Below are 20,034 nucleotides of genomic sequence, written 5' to 3'. Positions count from 1 at the left end.
TAGTCCGAGTTGGCCAACAACAACAACAAAAGATAGTAAGATGCACTGCGGAGAAAAATCGTAGCAACTGTGGCAAGCGCTCAGTGAGCCGAACTCTCTGTTTTCTAAAGAAGATTATGTATAAAGGACCAGATCATCTCATCATATGGTGTGTGGTTTCTCTGTTGTGCTGTTTCCCAACTTTTCTGGCGCACTTCACAGCGCTGCTGTCAGGATAAATAAAAACGAAATGTGGTAAGAATGAAGTAGCATGAAAGGAATGCCTCCCCGCTCGTAAGAGTCTCGATTAAACGAGGCAAGATTCTCCAGAGACAAATTAGCAACACTCGAAGGACTGCATCATATATAGTTTTGCAGAAGGTTGTGCAATGTAGTGTATAAATAATTTTTGCCTGATGGGCTTAAGTCCACATACATTTCCAGCTTTCCACAAGAAAACTTTTTATGTCTTATTTATAGCTGATGCAAGCCTCATGGAGCGGTATGGATGCTATTTCACAATCTCCTGTCAAATTGTTGGGCAGACATTAAAGTTGTGTGAAACATCGCAAAAAAGTTTAGGAGGTGGCGCTACAGGGTTCTCCCAGTTGCGTACACTGGGATTCCTCACCGCCTTAGACCAAGAAGACAGGTTTTCTGATGTTTTTGTTATCATATGGTAGAGAGTGTGACGAGCAAGAGTGACTACCTTTTAAGGGAGACTGTTAAGGAGGACCAGTAAGGATATACAATATGTTCCACAACAGCCACCCAATCACTTGTGCGTATATTTTCTTTGTAGCTAAATATAAGTTGAAGATTTAAAGAAAAAAAAAAGACTTTGGGCGGCGGTTTCTATATTTTCGTTCTGTCTTGCCGTTCCTTTCATTCATTGGTCTTTGCTACTGACCTGGTAGCAATTGGACCTCTAAACCGACCAATTGTGGCAACCAGAAAACAAAAGGTATCATATTGTAATAGAGGGCATTAAAAGTAGGTATTACCTTTTAATGCTCTCTACTCCCCTGGAAACCACATTTATTTTGTGTGTTGTAGTCAATTTTTTGTTTTTTTTTAAGACCTTTTTTACGGTACATTATATCATTATAGTAATGAAATGATAACTGTTTTAAAGTGGTATCACGTAATGGGTCTTTACCTCCATGCAAGAGGCATTAAATGTATAAATATAATGTTTTTGTTTTTGTTTGTTTTTTTTTTGTATTTCAGGAATTGTTGGTAATGGGACTAAGAACAGAGAATTAAATGAAGCATCTGGATCCACAAATCATTTGATGGTTTGCCACTGCAGAAGGAGCTGCAGTATAAGTGGGAAAAAAATCCATGGTATTGTGTATATTGTACGAGTGAGTTCTCTAAGACAACAGCCATCTGCTGTGCGATCAAACTCATTGCTGTCTGATAAGGTATTTGAATTATGTAAATTAAAAAGTAAAGCAATAACATTGGGTGAGTCAACATTGGGTGAGTTTTCTTTTATTATCATTTGTCTGTCGATCCATTCTTTCTACTTAGCCCCTCCTGGGACAAACGCTCTTGCACAAACTGTTCACCTCTAGATGTTCTTGGACTGTGGGCGGAAACTTGACAAATAATTTTACACGCTTCTGTTTTAATGAGCTTCATTGCTTTGTGAGTGTTTGTAAAGAGAGTTAAAACAAAGACTCAGCATCAATCAGTATCAGTTCTTGTACTGGCTGGTTGTTGTTGTCGCCAGGGCTGAATTTTAAAGGCTTCCAAGAAGACTATTTATATGCCTCCACTGGATTTGGGGTAAGGTCCCCACACACAGGGTCACATTGTCACAAAGACATTTAATTGAGCATAAAGGGGTCAGAGCCCCAGGAAATATATTACAATCAGCTTACTATTTTGCTACAGTGTCGGGCGAGTGTCGCAACAAAACATGCTCTGCTCACCCTTTGTCCCTTATTTAATGACTTTGTCCTATGGTTTGATTTACGCGTCTCATTCTGCAGTGACACAGCTACAATGTAGCAGTGGCATGGACCAAAGGGCCATTCTGGACAGTCTCGTTCTCCAAAAAATAGTCTGCCCGACATTGAAATGAGCATCATGTGGAGGTCAAAGATGAATCGCTGCTGTTTTGGACTGGTTTACTTGTTTGTCAGGAAGTGAATGGCAGCGTATACGGTCAGCCAGACAGACACAGAAGCAATGGGGAGGCCGCAAACACAGCTAAATAGCAAATACTGCAGAGTCCGCAACCTAGCAACCAGGCCATTGGATGCCATTGTCGTATGTGTGCGTGTGCGTGCTTGTGTGTTTGGAGTTTGTGGGAGGATTTTTGTGTGACATGTTCAGAATGGTGGTGCAGATAATAAGAACGTGTGGCGTATCCTTGTCTGTGAGAAAGAATCACAGCAAGCCTTTACATGGGAATGAAATCATGTCAAATGAAATCTAAACCCCAACTGAGACCAGCAAGTTTCATTCATGCGTATCTTTTAAAACAGTTATTGAACACCATGTTGCTTTCTCTCGGCGTAATTCATATGCGTCCGGCGGCGCTTACCTTTTAAATCTCTCTGATATCGTTGGGTCTCTTTCTTTGAATGTTATTTGGATTTGTTGTCGGTGATCATCAGCACTCAGCGATTTGAGGTGCAGTTCTATTACCATTTAAAAGTCGCCCTGCTACTCAAGTGTGCACTCATGCAGGTGTGCGTGCGCTCCTCAAGTCTGACAGAGAACATTTCCCAAAATGCATTCAATGCTTAGCAATTCAAAACAGAAGATAAGAGAAAACCAATTACAATAAATATTATTCATGAGTGGTGTCCGGCCTGCCACCGAGTTGGCGGGGAGGAGGGTGTGTGTCGCTCCTTTGTGAATGAAAGGAGGAAAGTTTAATGTCATTAAAATTCAAATGACTCCTGATTAGGGATACATGTATTCTGTTTGACTCTACATCTGAGGAAAAGTTGAGTGGTAAATTCACCCAAAGTTGCGATTGTAAAATACTATACAGGCTGATAGAATCACTCCAGTATGACAGGTTGTAGTGTGGAGAGATTCAACTTTTCTATTCCGAATCGAACGTCTGAACTATGTCCAGTCTGAATGGAATGGAAGGAAAGTACTGCAGAAAACTTCACAAAACCAGCCTCCTTAATTGATACGACTGTTTTCCACCTCCTTGCTAGGGTGCCGTCTTAAGTTGGGTTGTGCACATATTTTAAAATCCTTTACATACGTTACACAAGAAGTGGAGAAAAGACACTTGTGTCGAATGCTTTAGTGCAAAATCACACAGTGGAGGTCACTTGCTTTATTTATGCCTTCATGCCTACATTGATAATTTGCTGCAAGTCTTTATCGTGTTAATGTCAATATATTTGAAATCATTTGAAAAAGTGAAAATCCTGTTTGGGATCGGACATCAGAACGGTCTCTCCTGGTTGTTCTGCTCTCACAGTATTTAATGAATCCCCATGCGTGGGTGCACTGGACCGTTGCAGCGAGAGCTGGCTTTAACTATGAAGGGTTTCCAAAAGTTTTTAGGAAGCTTATGAACACAGAAGCTTGGTGTAAGAGCCTTAAAAAAAGAATGAATTTGAGAGCTAATATAAAATGGCGCGGACAGATGCCAAAACTGAGGAAAAACTTTTTTTTTTATTTTCTTCCGTATAGTTGGCCCGGTCTTTAATTAAAGCAGGCAGTGTTATCTCTCTATTTGCTGACTCGACTTCCATTCATGTTCGTACCTTCACCGCGGGGCCCTCTTATCAAGAGCCGCTGAAAACTTTACTCTTTCACCTGATACCTTCTTGAAGTTTATAACAAGGTTGCTGCATTGATTGCTGCCAGTTCTCCGAGGCCTTCAGGAAAACTTGCCGCGCCGAGCCTGTGTTTGTGTGGCTCCTCATGTTTGAGCGATGACAAACCAATTGATCAAGATGGCCCCAATTAGTCTCCCCGAGTAATTGAGTGCGATTGGATGTCGCTCCTGCCACCTTATTGTTGTGGTTATTGACAGGATAATTAGTTGCCATGGCGACTGCTTAAACACATCTAATGGTGTCGCTCAGTGGCATCGTCACGCTCGCCACAGATCGAAGCTGAGATGTGTTTATTGTCCCCTGCGATGAGAATGAGGGTCGTGTGAACCATCACCAACATGATGTTGGCTGGACGCAGTCACACAGTCATGTGATCGTTGTCATACTGTCTCGCAGTACTTTATCATTCGTGTTGGGAGCCTTTGCACGGTGTAACACAGACGCCTGGGGCGCTCACTTGGTGGTAAATTCATGGTGTTAGTTCCAAATGCATTGAAAGTCACACTAGAAACAAACACCTTTTTTGCCAAAGACTCCATGTGTGTTGATATGTTTGCTGTCTAGACTGACAACATGATAGAAACAATTGGCCACTGAAGCATGCTATGTAGGTTTGAAGGTAGATAGAGGTAAAGTGGGGCCCAGGGGCCACATTTGGTCTTCTGCCTGTATTTATGGGGTCCCTGTTGCACATTCAATTCTATTTCCCCATTTTGTGTGTCTGTTTTCCCTCCCATTTAGCCACCAAGAACGCTTAATAATTGTTCTGAAAAATTATATTGCATTACATTATTTTTATTAGCAATGCTAGTTTCAACAGTATTTATATTATAACAGAATTTATATCAGATTTACATTTTGTGTTATCAAGATATGTACCAAGAAATAAGACATGAATTATATTGAATTTTCTTGAGAAAATTAATCTGAAATTAAATAACGTAGTTTAGGCATGCTGCATAATATCAGCGTGATTATATTTTTCCTCTTTAGATCTTGTTTTATAATATTTTAGAAACAAAAGTTGAATTTTCAACTCTTTTTCACCTCTCCTTTGGTTTGAGGGCCACTTGCTAGGGTCACAAAACATAATGTGGCCCCTTATGAAACGTAATTTCCCAACCCTTTATTCAGGTGTTAATCTTCAGATAGAATCTTCCGACAAACATTTCAGGTTTTTCATTCAATAGGCATTTTCTGTATTTTGTGTTCACTGTATGTTATGCGTCGTAATATTATGGTCTAAAAAGTGGAAAGCCGTGGGGAGGAAGAGGGAGTGGTGGACAAGTGAGCGCTTGGCTGGCTGCGAAGAAAAGAGCTAATCTTCGAGGAGGCCAGAGTTGGCATAACATCACTTTCCAAAGAAGACCGTGTTTTATCTTTCCGCATCCTTCCTTCCTTTCTCAAACCCTCCTAATGTCTTCTATTGATCACTCAAATTCAGCATTTATTCATATACCCTTCTAATAAAATTTGTTTGGACAATATGTAAGGGGAACAAAGCAGCTAGTCTCAGATTTTATGGGCTCTACAGTACAGATGAGTGTTTCAAAAACAATATGAGAACTCAATCTAAACACCACTAAGTCCTGGGTTTCCTCTCTCTTTCTCTCTGTGCAGTTCCCCCTCGAGAGCCTGCGGTGGTGTGTCGATCCAACACTTACCCTAAAGGCTTCTACTGCAGCTGGCACCAGCAACACCCCACGTACATCCCGACGACTTTCGAAGTGGACGTGCAGTAAGTTGCATTTCTGTGATGCAGACACAAAAAAATCAAAAAGAAATATTTAAAAATACGTTAGCACTGTCTGATGAAACTGCTATTACATTTCCAGCACTGACAGGGATTTTCTTTCTCAAAGTCAAACGTGTTGTGTAACCACTGTAAGAAGCCACATCTGGAATATATGTGAAGAGGATCGTACAGCGTGAACGAATATTGTCATTAATCTGATCGCTTAAAAGACGTCCATCGAAGCAGAGGCCGGTCTCCGGTCCTTTAACATTTAAAGTGTGTGGACGAGAGTTTCTGTCATGTTTTCTTTGATATCGCCGTATCACAGCGTCCCTTCTGCCCACACCACAGCGGGAGGACCGTCTCCATTAATATTGTAGCTGCGATATTATTCACTTTGAATAAGAATGAGGGACGGGCCAGGAAGGATCAGAGATGAAAAGGATGATAGAGACAGGCGGGGACTCTGTGGTCATTGTCCTTAGATACCCTGTAAATTTTCAGCGCACCACAATTAACCTCCATTAGAAATCATGGTCCAGAAGCAAGAACTCATTTTACATTGTATTTTCACCTGTCCTCATCTCAATTCAAGCGTAGTGTGTCATTAACATGCCTTTTTTTTGCTGAATCATTGATTTGTGTCAGCACACGGGACCGTCTTGTGGACTGTGAAAAACATCAGCTCATGAAGCTTCATCAGTCCATCAATTCTCGGGTCATGACAATAGAGTCAAACCAATGATGTGTACCTGCATTTCATGAAACAGTAATGCGGAGCTGATTTTTCAAAGGGCACTAGATGGTGCTATTGGTTTAGAAATGATGTGAGATTTCACTGAACTAGTTGTTCAAAGCCAAACATCATACAGTCGACAGTGCCATCTAGTGGCACCTGAAAATTGGGGCCCTGTTTCATGAATCAAACCATCACAAAGTAAAATATGATGAAGTGCCATGGAGACTTTGATGAATAATGCACTACACAGCTCTTGAAATCCTGTGTACAAATGGACATGAAATACTCCTGCATTGTCTGCGGCAACTAAATACATCAAAACTGAAAGACTGAGATAAAGAACTTTAAAGATCAGTTCTACTTCACAGACGCACCAACAACCCTTTTATTTTATTTTATTTTTCTCCAATTGCGAATAAGAAAGTGGCTCATGTTTTGTTTGTTGAAAGGCCCACTGCAGATAAACAGAATAGTGAAGCCTTGTCAACTATGGTGCGGATTTGCCTTGATCAATCGATGAAAAACCTCTGTGTCTATACCTTTTCATTCATGTATTTGTCTCTGAGTCCATGCCTCTTTGTCTTTCTAGACATAATCTTCGTTCACTGGAGGTGCAGAAGGATCCGTCCCACAAGAATCGTTGCCATGTCCGTTTTCCAGAAGTCTTCTCCAGTGTCCCCTACAAGGTGAACGTGACGGCGGTGAATTATTTGGGGAAAGCTTGGACTGCCTACTCGTTTGAGGAGTCGTCCATAGGTAACTGTTTCTTTATCGTCTTTTTGCTCATGTTGTTTTGGCTCCTTATCATCACGGTGTGATGAGAGGAAAAACAGCAACATACGGAATTCAAGGGTGAAGGCAGTGCAGTGAGTATAACTGTAAAGCTGTGTTGTTGACAAGAAGCATTTTCCGGAAACAGCCTTGAATGGAGGTTCATGCTGGAGAAGCCATATTGTAATGATTCCCTCTCAAATTCCGAACACAGGTGAATGTTGAAATAATTCTCTAAAGGCGCTTACTGTTTTGTGCGTTACTTTTTACATTGGGAGTCTCATTTTTATTGAGTAACAGGCTGCGAAAAAAAAAAAAAATGGGGGGGTAATTCATGAGCGACTGAGGGCCGTGAAGAGGAGAAATTCATTTTAAAAGAAGGAACAAGGAGCACTTTGATAGATAAGAGAAGTGCTGCCAGCAGTCCTCAGCTCCATTGTTTTGCTGAGAGAACGATATGGCTGTGCAAGATGCAAAAACACACACAGACACCAATAGAGCAGCGAGCGATCGCTGCCCAGGTTTTGTTTGAAAGTGAAAGCGATTGAAAGAGACAGTGCGTGAGCATGGGTGTGTGTGTGTGTGTGTGTGTGTGTGTGTTGTATAAGCACCTAAATGAGTGAGTGACATGCTCTGCCAAGCCCTGGACACAGGACTCATGAAAATGCGAATGTTAGCCGGATTAGCGCCTTGGCTGAAGATTTCTTTTTTTTTTTTCTTAACTACTGGTGATGGCAAAGAACCCCATTGCTTCTTTGCTTTTTTCCCCCTCTCTTTTATCTGAATTTCTCGCCATATTCTCATCGCATTGTTCTTATTTTGTACTTATATACTGCTCCTTTGGTTTTTCAGAGTTTCTGTTCTAAGCAGCTTAAATCATTTTCAGCCATTTAAAACAAGTGGGTCTGTTGTCCATTGTTGCTCTGCAGATTGTTCATTTGGTTTGACTACGTTACTAAGTCAGGCATAAGCCGTCTTAAAGCAGGAGGTACAGTTCTTTGTTCTCCATTTTTCTTCTTCCTTGCGGCGCTGTGGAGTCGGCTATTGCTAACAACCCCAAGAAAAACCCTACACATGGCCTTAATGAACAGCTATAAACTAACTTATGTCAAACCAACTTAAAATATGTCTGCACATTCCCAGTACTTACATGACTTTAAGGAAACATAAATCAGCCTTCAGGTATGCGATCACTGTGTTTTTTTAAGAACATGAGTTTCTGAAATGTAACCTTTTTTCCTTATTTGAGTTGAGTTTTTACTCCTCTTTTTTTTTTTTGTCGAGTGATGCTCAGTAGCCACATTAATCCTACTGGGGTATTTTACCTTCTCCATTGCAGAGCACAGCTTTATTACTAGCAGGAGATAATTTCAGTATGGGAACAAGTGACTTATTGTTTATGTATAAGATGCTTTATGTCGTTCCATATATTTGTTTGAGTGGTATATTTTTAACCTTCTGTACTGTTGTTTAATAATTAATATAAACATCAAAACATTTTAACTGAATTATTATTATTATTATTATTATTATTGATAATATTGCTATATTATCAATAACAATAATAACAATAATAATAATAATGTAAACTTAAAACAGCAGATAAGAAGTGAGATTAGAGACCTCAATATCTCTCCCAGTCAAAGAGTTAGACCCATGGTGTGAAAAACACTATTTTTGTAGTACTAGTATTAAAAGTATTAAACTTACAATGGACTATAAATTGAACCATTGAAAACGCTACAAATTATTTATTTAAATATAAACTTATCCTACAATATATCTGGGTACAAATATGCAAATGAAAAACAAAACTAACAAAAAAAACAATACAATTGACCATAACAAAATACACAATGGCATTCAGTTTAATATATATTCAGAATTAATAATAAAAATTGTCAATAATCATGAGTAAATGAATGGACAATTTAATACGACTTAATACAATTTAAGAGAATTTTTTTTTTTTTTTCCATTCTTGACTCCCTGCTGGTTTCATGTTGTCTGCATCACACGATTTCTTTTTCCTCTTTTTGCCCATTTACTTGAAAAAGCTCACGCAGAGATTAAAATCTCGCGGGGAAAATGTGTCTTCCAGCATTGATTTTACTGATCATCTCCACTCTTTCATGTGATCGTCCTTTGAAGGTCTCACTCTCCACCGGATTTATTTGACATTATTTCCCATCTTGTACATAGTGAGGAAACTTTATTACTTCTTCCATTCATGTATTCCTCAGTTGGGTCAAGCATGTATTTATTTGCATTTGGGTGATACTGTATGTGGGTTCATACCGATACCATATACCGATCAATCTTCGTCCAGACCCTCACCTACGGTCATGACTGAGAGAGTAAGGTCCCGGATACAAGCGGCTGAAATGGGTTTTCTCCGACAGGTGGCAGGCGTCTCCCTTAGAGATAGGGTGAGAAGTTCTGTCACTCGGGAGAGGCTCGGAGTAGAGCCGCTGCTTCTCCACATTGAGAGGAGTCAGCTGAGGTGGTTCGGGCATCTCATTAGGATGCCCTCTGGACGCCTCCCTTTGGAGGTGTTCCACACACGTCCAGCTGGGAGGAGACCGAGGGGTCGACCCAGGACCAGGTGGAGAGATTATATCTCTACGCTGGCCTGGGAGCGTCTCGGCATCCCCCAGTCGGAGCTGGTGGATGTCGCTCTGGAGAAGGGTGTTTGGCGTGACCTCCTGAAGCTGCTGCCCCCGCGACCCAGCAACGGATAAGCGGGCGACGATGGCTGGATGGATGGATGTGTGTTTCTGCACTGGCATTTCAGTGACAGATCTTCCTTGTGTTTGCCATCTAAATAAATATACTTATCCTTGTCTGATTTGCCTTCCTATAGAGTGGCAGCTCAAAGTCTACTTCACTGAAATTAACATCACTAAGAGGAATGTTTGTCCCTTTTGTCAGTGAAACCGGATCCCCCAGAGCGTGTGACAGCCACAGCAATACGTTACAACGCCCGGAGACTGGAGGTAACCTGGCGGAGCCCTGCAACATGGCCCGACATCGACCACTTTCCCCTGAAGTACTTCCTGCGATACAGACCGCTCATCCGAGAGCAGTGGCAGCATGTGAGTAGAACGAGCAATGGCGCGGATCAAACCTCTTGGAATGTTTCTCACTGCAATTTAGTCAGCCGTTCATATGTTTCGCAGGTGCACATCCATCACACACGCACAACAGTGACTCTCGGAAATTTGAACACGACTGCGTAATGCGTTATATCATGGGAGTTAGATCTGCTTTGGCACGAGGATAACAAGGGAAATTTGGTTCCGAACAGCACTTCGAACTGGGCTCAATTGGAAACAAGGAAATGTGTGGAATAAATTAAAGAATAAGAGACATCTTTGTCTGGACTGATGGTTCGCATGGTCATTATTGCAGAAATGATCCGACCCGTTGCTCCTCTCAGTCGCTCCACAATCAGACAGGCGTAATTGTTCAGCTGCTTCGGTTTATGTTACTGTATCTGAGTATTACTCGTGGACTCAGCCCCCCCCCGAGGGGCTCGCTATAGTAAAAGCATATGTGTCCAGTATAGGATCCCTGGGATGAAAGCTCTGTCGACCGGAGTCTAACGTTGCAGCGCTATTATCATGCACGTCAATGACTTGCAAAGGTGTTGTTTCAAAAGCTTGGGTTACATTCATGGACGCACACACACTGACACGAACAGATATGAGCGACGGGCTGCGGAATACGTCCTGTCAATCATTTTCTGCTCATTCTTCAACCTAACAATGGTCGTGTAGATCTTTCATGTGGGGCTGGATTTGAACTGGTTATGAGGAATTTGTCAGCACATCGTCCAAACAGTTCTCGCTCAGTTCTCAGCACAGCTCATAAACAAGATTTTTTTAATTTTTTTTTATTATTATTTTGAAGAGAAGTGATGAATATTTTATTAAAACAAGTCCACGTGAATGTATTGCAGTAAGTTGCTCCCATATTCCCTTTATCTGGCGTCCTTCCTGTATGTTGCTTCTTCATCGTCAGCCTTCATCTTTTATTCAATGTGCATCATCCTCTTCATCGTTACACTCAGTTTCATGGTTTGAAAAAAAAAAGAATTTAGCAAAAATATGAAATTATTGTTTGAACCACATGCAATACAGCACCCATGAAGTGAGGTGGATGTTTCACTGTGCCGTTTCACCACATGTCTGAGACTGGATCATACCCTAAATTTCTCCTCTCACCTGGGAACTATTGATGGAGACAGTTGGTAGCCCAAAAGTTTGGGCACTTAGGTCAATTTTCCTGTGTGTATAAGTTTAAACCAATGAACGTATAGCACTGCAGAACATTCAAGTCCCACCTTGCTTCAAATCCTTTGCAGTTAAGCCCTTTATTTGTGCCATGTTTAATATTTATTGTTTGTTTTTTGGTCACATTTTGTCCTTAACCCTTTAGTATTATCATTGTCATTATTATTATTATTAGTAGTAGTAGTAGTAGTAGTATGTTTTGATATGGATTCTCTTAGTCACATTTTTAGGGATAATTTCTCATTTTATTTTTTTATTTTATTTATTTATTTTATTTGTGCATCGACTCAAGGTAGAAAGTTCTACAAGTCAAACGTGTAACAAGTAAAACCCTGCGCCCTCATGCAATTACCATCCTTTTTTTTTTGCGCTTTGTACTCTTAGCCGTAGTCCTTTGGGAGCATTTCCTTTTTACAGCGTAACCTTTTAAAATGCTCATCCTCATCTTTAATTATTTCGATGTAACTAGATCGCTGTTGCACAAGGCCACAGACACAGCTCTAACAGTGTTCTATGCACCAGGGGCATGTAGGCGGCGTACTCCGCTGTAAGTTTGAAGGCTGTAAACTTGCGAAGTGGAATCAATGAAAGTCTGCGCACAGTGACAATATATCAGTGAGAAAAAGGATATAATGGAAGGCAGGTTGGGAGAAAGTGCACCACTGCTGTCAATTAGGTCTAAGTGGCAGTTGTGCAATAGACTGTATGTGTCGGGCTGGTGCTGAGGGAGGTTAAGTGTTCGAAGTGGAGGGTTCAAGAGCTGCATGACTTTGAAGAAAGAACCGTTTGTTGTGTTGTTGTGTTGAATATAATGAGAGCCGATGGTAAATACAGTCACATGTCCATGGCAGCGTCCTCAAGTGCTGAGCTGATGGAGGTGAGGAAGTAAGGACGATGTCTGAGCCGGTTCTGTTCAGCGAAAGGTGAATGGAAAAAGTCAATATTTGAATTGGGTGAAAGCATAATTTGGAAATTACATAAATACTGAAATGACAGCTGGAAATTGGACTGGTTTCCTTCTCTTCCTGCAGCTTTGTTGGGCGACTTTTCCATCGCTGCGGTTGAAATCATAACTACCGTGCTGGTCGGAATTCTATACATGTCCCTGCTGGAACTGTTTCCAGATGAACTGCATATACATGGGAAAACATAACCCACAATTGCAGTTGTTATAACAGCAATTTGTTCTCGCTTCACAGAGAATAATTAATAATGACAAGTAGCAAAAAGAAATAATCCAGAGTGAATCACGGCCAATAATTGTAGTTTAATAGCTTCAAATCAAAATAGAAAACTTCTATAATTGGGCAGAAGCCGGCAATTGTGAAAAAAGTAACTTATTTGTGCTGCTCGATATCAAGAATGTTGCGTGTTTTTGTTTTGCTTTTCAGTTCGAGCGATGATTTTACAGGAAGGGAGTGATTGTTTTGGCAACATTTGTGGAGCATGTGCAAACTCTCTGTGGTGCGTCGTCGTGTTTGCGTGGCAAACAACTGTTGCCTCAATGGGGGCACTGAATTGACACGTTCTTGAGAAGGAGAATACACACTTTGTTTGATGCATAAACACACCAGAAAAAAAGTGCTCTGCCATATGGCTTAAACTTGCCCTGGTGAGATACATGTCCTGACACTTATTGGAATCCAGATTGTTACAGCTCTGCCTTTGTGGTGAGCACAGCTTCTGGTCTTGGCGCACGTGCATGGGTTTTCATAAGACACTCCTGTTTCCTCCCCAGGACTGGTGACCTTGTCTAGGTGTCCCATCACCTCTCATGTAGCTGGGACATGATCCATTCCAATAAAGGCAAGGGGCATCAAACTCAGTCACTCAAAGGGCCAAAATATTAAACACCGTCCAAGGCACTGGCTGAGCAAAATTCATCATTTTTAACAGTGTGAAACTGGCATTCCTTGAAGACGAACTGAGAGTCTGAAACCATTCAAATTTTGGGAGGCTAATTTCAGTGCTTAAGCTATACTTTCTTACAATCATTTCTGCCCATAACGCAAGGTGACAGAAACACAAGTTCCTGGATTTCTTGTATTTCTGCATCTCTTTTGTAAAAGTCTTAACAATGCTTGAAAACAGCATGTTGGGTGAAGCTTGCCATCAACATGCGCCAGAAGTCTAGTTTTGGTGTTGAATTTGTGGAGTTTGACACATAGCAGTAATGATCACAGTAAACACATTGTTGCTGCTTTTCCACATTTTGGTGTAGTAATGATAATATTTATGAAATATGAGACTGAGATTTTCAATCATTTATTTTCCAGTCACTTCTGTTTTAGTTTTTTTGTAGGACTTAATAATTACATTGTTTATTTTATGTCTTGAAAACAGAACATGCCTTTTCAAATTCAAAGTAATGATGCAATAACTCTTCTCTTATGTTTGTGTACCCAACTCCTGATTCAGTTGTGGCTTTTCACTTTCAAATCCATGTCAATTATATCATGACTCATCGCTCTTCCAAGCAGAACCTGGGGCTATTTTATTCCAATATTGAAATGTTGTACTATTGAGACTTGTCTCATCATTACAATGAATTCATATTGATTGAGCTATTTACGTTATTAACAAGAAAAATGAAAATCGCTTCGAGCAACTGTTAGCGTACAGCTCCTCTTAATGTATTGCAGTCACTAACTCAATAGTCTCCAGTGTGTGTCAGGAAGACGATGCGGCTAGAAGAGTCTTCATATGTCGCATGTTTTGTTTCAAGGAAGAACGAAAGCAGGGAACTGATAAGGCTGATGATCTTGGGAAGCTGTTCATCCTTCCGAGGAATGCAAAGATGACTGGTCCGGATATATGGACTGATGAAGTGTCCGCCGGAAATATGGAAAATTCATGATGGGTAAAGTAGAGGGCATAGAAGAGGAGAACAAATGTGAAATGATCAGTTTTGCTGGTACTGAAATGATGTGCTTGATTCCAGTTAACCGTAATGTAAAATGTGTGCGTTACAGTGGTGTTTTAGCTTTGCACTGATAAGAAAAAAGAATGAAACGGCTCATAATAGGCTTCTGGCTGAAGGGATAAATGCACGTGTAGCCGACGTGTGGGGACGACTTCCACATTAGACTTGAAAGAGCACAGGTAATAGTTGTGGTTGTCTGTTTGAAAAGCAGCATTACTCACATGAGAGGATGTCAATGTGAGTGCCAAAAAGATGAAAGCAGCTCTGCATGCAAAGGCAATTTTTTTTAAGAAGCTATCAGTTACAAGGTGTTTTAAATTAAAGGATGATGAATGAGTGGTGGAGGTGAAAAGAGTTGGGGTTTATCCAACTTCTGAAATGAGCTAACCAATGAAAGGTGGGAGAGTGAAGTGAAATAAAGTACCCTCAGACAGCAGAAATAATGTGTTTGCGTGTTTATTCACGAGGACAAGACACATAGGTGGAAGGTTATTAGGAAAATTTCAGTGATCCTCGATCATATATTGGATTCAACTGGAAGAGAAAGTGGCTAAAAATAGTATTTTTTCGATGTGCTGTGGTGGAATGCTTCTTGCGCTTGTTGACAAGATATCATCTCTGGTTACAAGAGGTGAAGCCGAGGGAGTCAGCTGAGTGTTTGTATTCTTCTGTCCCTGCTGCTGAGCCATAGAGTCGATGCTGCCTTGCCTGCTGTCTGTTGATATCAGAGCGATACCTGTCAAGACACAAGCAGCCGCTGCAGAATGTTTTCTGGATGTTTGCGACTCTCTGTCCTCTGAGGAAGCCTCTTCGACGCGCTGTCGATCATTAAGTACTGTGAACGAAATCATATTCTAGTCATGACTGCTCACGTCTGGTTAAGAAAGAGAAGATGAAAGTGAATAACTGCCCCGCAACCTTGACATAAAGCACTCATTAAACGTAATGGGCTTTGTTTATAATCTCCTTTTCTGCCAGAGAGCGATTAAATGATGTGTTGGAATGGGCTGTTTGAAAGGTTGTTAAATGATCTGTTGTGGAATCAGTCACTGTTTTGTTTACAGAGTTAAACAAAATAAAATACATTTAATGTGACTGTTGTGATGAAATATGCTATAGTTAATTCGAATTGTTAATCTTTTCGAGTTGTAGTTGGTGCCATCACTTTAACCATGATCACAAGCTTGACGTTGAAATTCTGGAATGTGCCCACAACCAACATGGTGGACTTGGTGGACAAACCGGTGGACAAACCGTAGTGGTGTAGCGATAGCACTCATTTGCGTTGTGAAATTAATCCACACCTGGTCGTTGCTCGATATTTTTTAATGCTTTTGAAGGAAAAAGAAACAATGAAAAAATTGTCTCCATAGGTCACAAATGCCACGCCATCCATGGTGCATTAACTGACCACCCCAGAATCCGAACCAAATGTTCCCGAAACACCCCAAACAAATCGACATCAAAAGTAACAAAAAATATATTATTTTGGCAATGAATGCGCCTAAACTAGCTCCCTGCTGGTGTAGCAGCGAGGACAATGTGCTTCCGTTCTTCCGTTCACAGAACTGATTTGAGTAATGGAAACCTTGCTCTACAGCAGGACCACTGATGATTGTAAAAGTCAGGAGGATAAAAGAATCACAAAGTTGAATTGTTGTTACGAGTCAAGACGTGGAGTGGGACACAAGTGCAGTGATGAAAGTCACAGGAGGCTGAAGCGAGTCAAACACAATACTTTATTCACAACAATAAAAGGAAAAAACAAAACACTAACTCAGGCACCAGGGTTCCAGAGAGCTAGCTAGCGCACAGAAAGAGAGAACGAACGAGGAGAGACAATTTACAGTGGGAACAAGAGGAGACGATCTGGCACACGTTGCTGGAGTCCAGGTGCTCTTGTACACAGGTGATTGGCTCCAGCCATGTGCCACAGGAACAGGACTCAAGGGACCAAAATAAAAGCGGAATCATGACAGTTGTCCATGATTATCTGTTGGTGTGGTACATTACTACAGTATACTGTAACATCATGACCTTCCTCAACATTGGCATGGTATTAAATGAATGTGGTTTACAGTTTGCTCACAGAAACAAGGTAATGCACTGTATGTTGTGAAACTCTTATTGGAAATCTATATAGTTGATCTGGAAGAGTCACTTAATGTAAAGCTCTACAGACACATCGGTACTCCTCTAAATGCTCAGTGAATTGTTCCGTTTCTCATGACCTGTTTCCCTTCGACCTCATGCTCTCCTACCCGAGACCCGAGCCCGAGCTCTCACAGCAATTAAAGCACTGGACCAGTCACTGTGATAAGAACACTTTGAGATTGCTCAATATTCTCTGAGCTGTATGAAAAACTGCATTCCACTGTGCTGTAATTGTCCTGGGGGATGATGTTGGAATCAAGCAGACGTGGAAAAAAACACACACATACAGTTGTAGTTTCCAATTCATATACCGTCTGGTTAAGCACATGCATGCAAATGTTCTTGAACTGTAACCGGAGATGATTTACAGAATGCAAAACGGCATCTAAATATTCACATGACTGAATGAAGCCTGGCGATGGAACTGGATTCACTGGTGCGCTACAAATGTCTCCTGGGGAAATGACACAGCGACGGCACTCATTCACTTTAATATAAATCTATCCCCTTTGTAACTTACTGTGCAGCCGGACTTCAACCCGTTTAACAAGAAAGATCGGACAGGACACGCCCTAAATGACTGCAGGCTCTCTACACATGCACTTTAGACCATTTAGCTTGAGCCTGCTGCCCGACTTGATGTACCCTCCATCTATCATTCCACCACCGGCTGATTCTCTGTGCCTTTCTACCTCTATCTTGTTATCCTTTTACATATCTCTCATCATTGTCCCCTCACCACAAGTCTTCCTCTTCCTGGCTGTTTTCCTCTATCTGTCTTCCCTGTGTTTTCCTCTTGTCCCAGTCCATGCACAACCTTTGTATGTTTGCCAAAAGTGGCTTCATACTGTAAGCACTTAGTGGGATCAATAGTAAGTCTGTGTGGTAGATTATGTAGAAACTCGGCTGTTCTGTCGCTGTTTTTCTTATCAGTGTCTAATTCATTATTTTAAGTTTATAGATGGCTCAAATACTGAGAAACCGACATGTGTTTTGTTGTTTTTTTTTTCCCAAGGTTTAGCCCGGTCAGAATTGTGTGTCATTTTTATTTATCTCGTGCCCAACCCGCCGCCTAGTTTCCTACCGCCACATCTCTCAGCCCGTCCACCGTCGCCCTCCCGTCCATCCGTCTTTCCGTCCATGCATTAAGCCAGCTATCAAACCATCCATCCCTCAAACCATCCATTTGTATCTATGGGTGCACATGATAAATGCTTAGACCTTGTTTGGGGAAAACATCCCGTCTAAAGGACACTGGCACAGACAGACCATTTATCACCGACTGACGCACACACAGACACACGCGCGCACCATTTTGGCACATCCAGCACTGTTGTGAAACTCACACTCATCCGGAGAAATCTGAAAAAGTGCGCATTTCGTGACGATGCTTTGGCCTTTAAATGGACCTCTTCTGTCTGTGAGTGAGTTCTCAGTGGCTTCTGTATATTGTGAAAATAAATGCACAGTCATGCATCCAAGTTAATGTGCCACTTCCTGTGGTGTAAGTCAGTGCTTTTGTATTTTGAAGCCAACCACGATAGAAGTCATTGCTATGAAAGGAGCACTGAGACTGGATTCTATTTACACCACTTTTTCTTATCAATAATGTTATTTGTGTACTGTATAATGATGAACTCAATCTCAGACCTCACCCAAGTTCAGAAGAAACCAGTGAGACGACAGGCTCAGGTCACATGCTTGCATGAAGTACGCACCCTTAGATATTCATTAGACTGAACAGCCAGGCACACAAAACATGCATTGAAGGTTATTGGCCAGGCTACTAGTTTTGATGAATGTTGCACTGTTTACTACGATAGAACACTAGTGATTCTAAACTGGAAGCATCAGCCATCTGTGTTACGCGTTTTTGGATCTTGTTCTACCATGTTTTGCCACAATCTGACTTGCAGCATGGATGTTGCAATGAAACATAAGTGTCGAATCCAGACATAAATAACCGTCTGTGAATCCAAATGTCACTTGGTCTCTCAATGGCCATTACGGATGCGTAAAACTCAACTTTTGCACTTGGCAGATGAGTTCACACGGCTCTCATAAAATCATTCACCACCAGATAAATTGCTCTGTATTTCACATTACACAGATTTCCCTTTTCTTATCTGCTGTCTGTTCTGATTCCTCCTGGCTGCTAGTAGTGATGCGTTTTAAAGGGCTTTCCTAGATGGTTGGTTTGCCAGGGTTTAATGCGGTAAGGACAGGCAATCATGTTGATCAAGGGGGCATGAAGCCGCCACAATTTACCTGAGAGGTTTCTGAGAGAAGTTTCTGAAAAAAAGATGCTTCGGAGTGGCGTCGAATGCTACCTCAAGTCAAGGGCGGTGGTGCTCCCCTCTGCTTTTGATGATCTGTGTGACACAAAATAAAAATAATAAAAATCTACTCTTGTGTTGTACATTTTGTCAAAAAAGGTCCAAAGATAAATGGCTTAATCCTACGTAACATTGGTGAGACTATTACGAGGTGTTACACATTGACACTAAAAGGGTATATAACGATATATCGGTAAGAACTTCATAAATAATACTGTTGTTGTTTTTCTCACAGTCACAAGAAGTGTTTCACAGTGTGTGCTACCCAGAGGCATCTCGTTCTGAGGTCAGCTGCCAGAGAATGAGCTGCATCGCTCCGGTGCTTCCACCGCACAACACCGCTCTTTCAGTTTGTCAGCTATTGTCAACCTTTTTATCACACAGCATATGTGATTCCAGCCTGGGAATCGAAACAGATAAAAGACACTATGGTGATTTCAGTCAGACCGCTGTCGGTCAAAATGATAAAATCCAGATTTGCGCCCTTTTGAGAAAGCAAGCAAAAATAATCTGAATGAAAGTTGAAATGAAATGAAAGAAGTGCCATGTGACTTTTGGAGCTCAAAAGTCTGCAATTCAAAGAGTTATTCAGTTGAAACTATCATGCTCTCATAACATTGTTAGATGTTGTGAGACCATTTTACTTTATTTTATATATATTTTTTATTATTATTATGATTATTTTACGTATCACAAGTTGTGAACTCAAAAGGATAGTGTGTGCTCTGGTGAAACCTAAAATATTTTGTGCTGATTTGCTACAATGCAACAGTTGGATGAAATTTGACATTTTTCTCATTACACTGTAGCAACATCTGCTGGATTTCATCTGTCCTGAAAAGACTGATATGACAATGTCATGGTTATTGCAAAAAAAAAAAAAAAAAAAAAAAGCCCTACTAATGGCTTCACGTGACCATCTCTTCTCGGACACCACTTGTGACAAAAGTGTGGAGCGGATCTGTACTGGCCCGGACTCAAACTTGAGAAACCACATCAACCCTCACATCATTTGAGATGAAAACTGTAGAATAGTTCTTTGAATAACAGTGCTGTCATCTAGATTCCTGTGTAATCCTGTGTAGTGTCATTTCAAACCTCAAATAAAGCAGCGATTTGATAACCTAAATTAAAAGCAGCCACAAACTCTGATACGCTTTTCAATCTCATGTTGAACCAAGATTTGTTTCTGCAAACTTGGATATCATTCCATTAAATAAGAAGCATAAAGTTGTAATAATGGCGGATATCGGCGAGTGAAATTTCTGGCCTCACCAT

The 20,034-nt window shown here is 41.0% G+C and overlaps 1 protein-coding gene across 1 annotated transcript in view; it reads left to right on the top strand.

Annotated features, from left to right (window-relative positions):
- The window catches only part of cntfr (ciliary neurotrophic factor receptor), a 174,933-nt gene that overhangs the window by 143,037 nt on the left and 11,862 nt on the right, over positions 1-20,034 (top strand). Inside the window, exons 5-7 of the mRNA XM_053855104.1 lie at positions 5,424-5,541; positions 6,867-7,033; positions 9,980-10,143. Of these exons, the coding sequence (XP_053711079.1) occupies positions 5,424-5,541; positions 6,867-7,033; positions 9,980-10,143 (449 nt within the window). The remainder of the gene's footprint in view (positions 1-5,423; positions 5,542-6,866; positions 7,034-9,979; positions 10,144-20,034) is intronic.

The sequence above is a fragment of the Synchiropus splendidus genome, chromosome 1 (assembly GCF_027744825.2).
Source record: "Synchiropus splendidus isolate RoL2022-P1 chromosome 1, RoL_Sspl_1.0, whole genome shotgun sequence".
In the NCBI taxonomy this organism is placed as follows: Eukaryota; Metazoa; Chordata; class Actinopteri; order Syngnathiformes; family Callionymidae; genus Synchiropus; species Synchiropus splendidus.
Note: the sequence above shows the minus strand (reverse complement) of the source record. Positions and strands in the feature narration are given on the sequence as shown.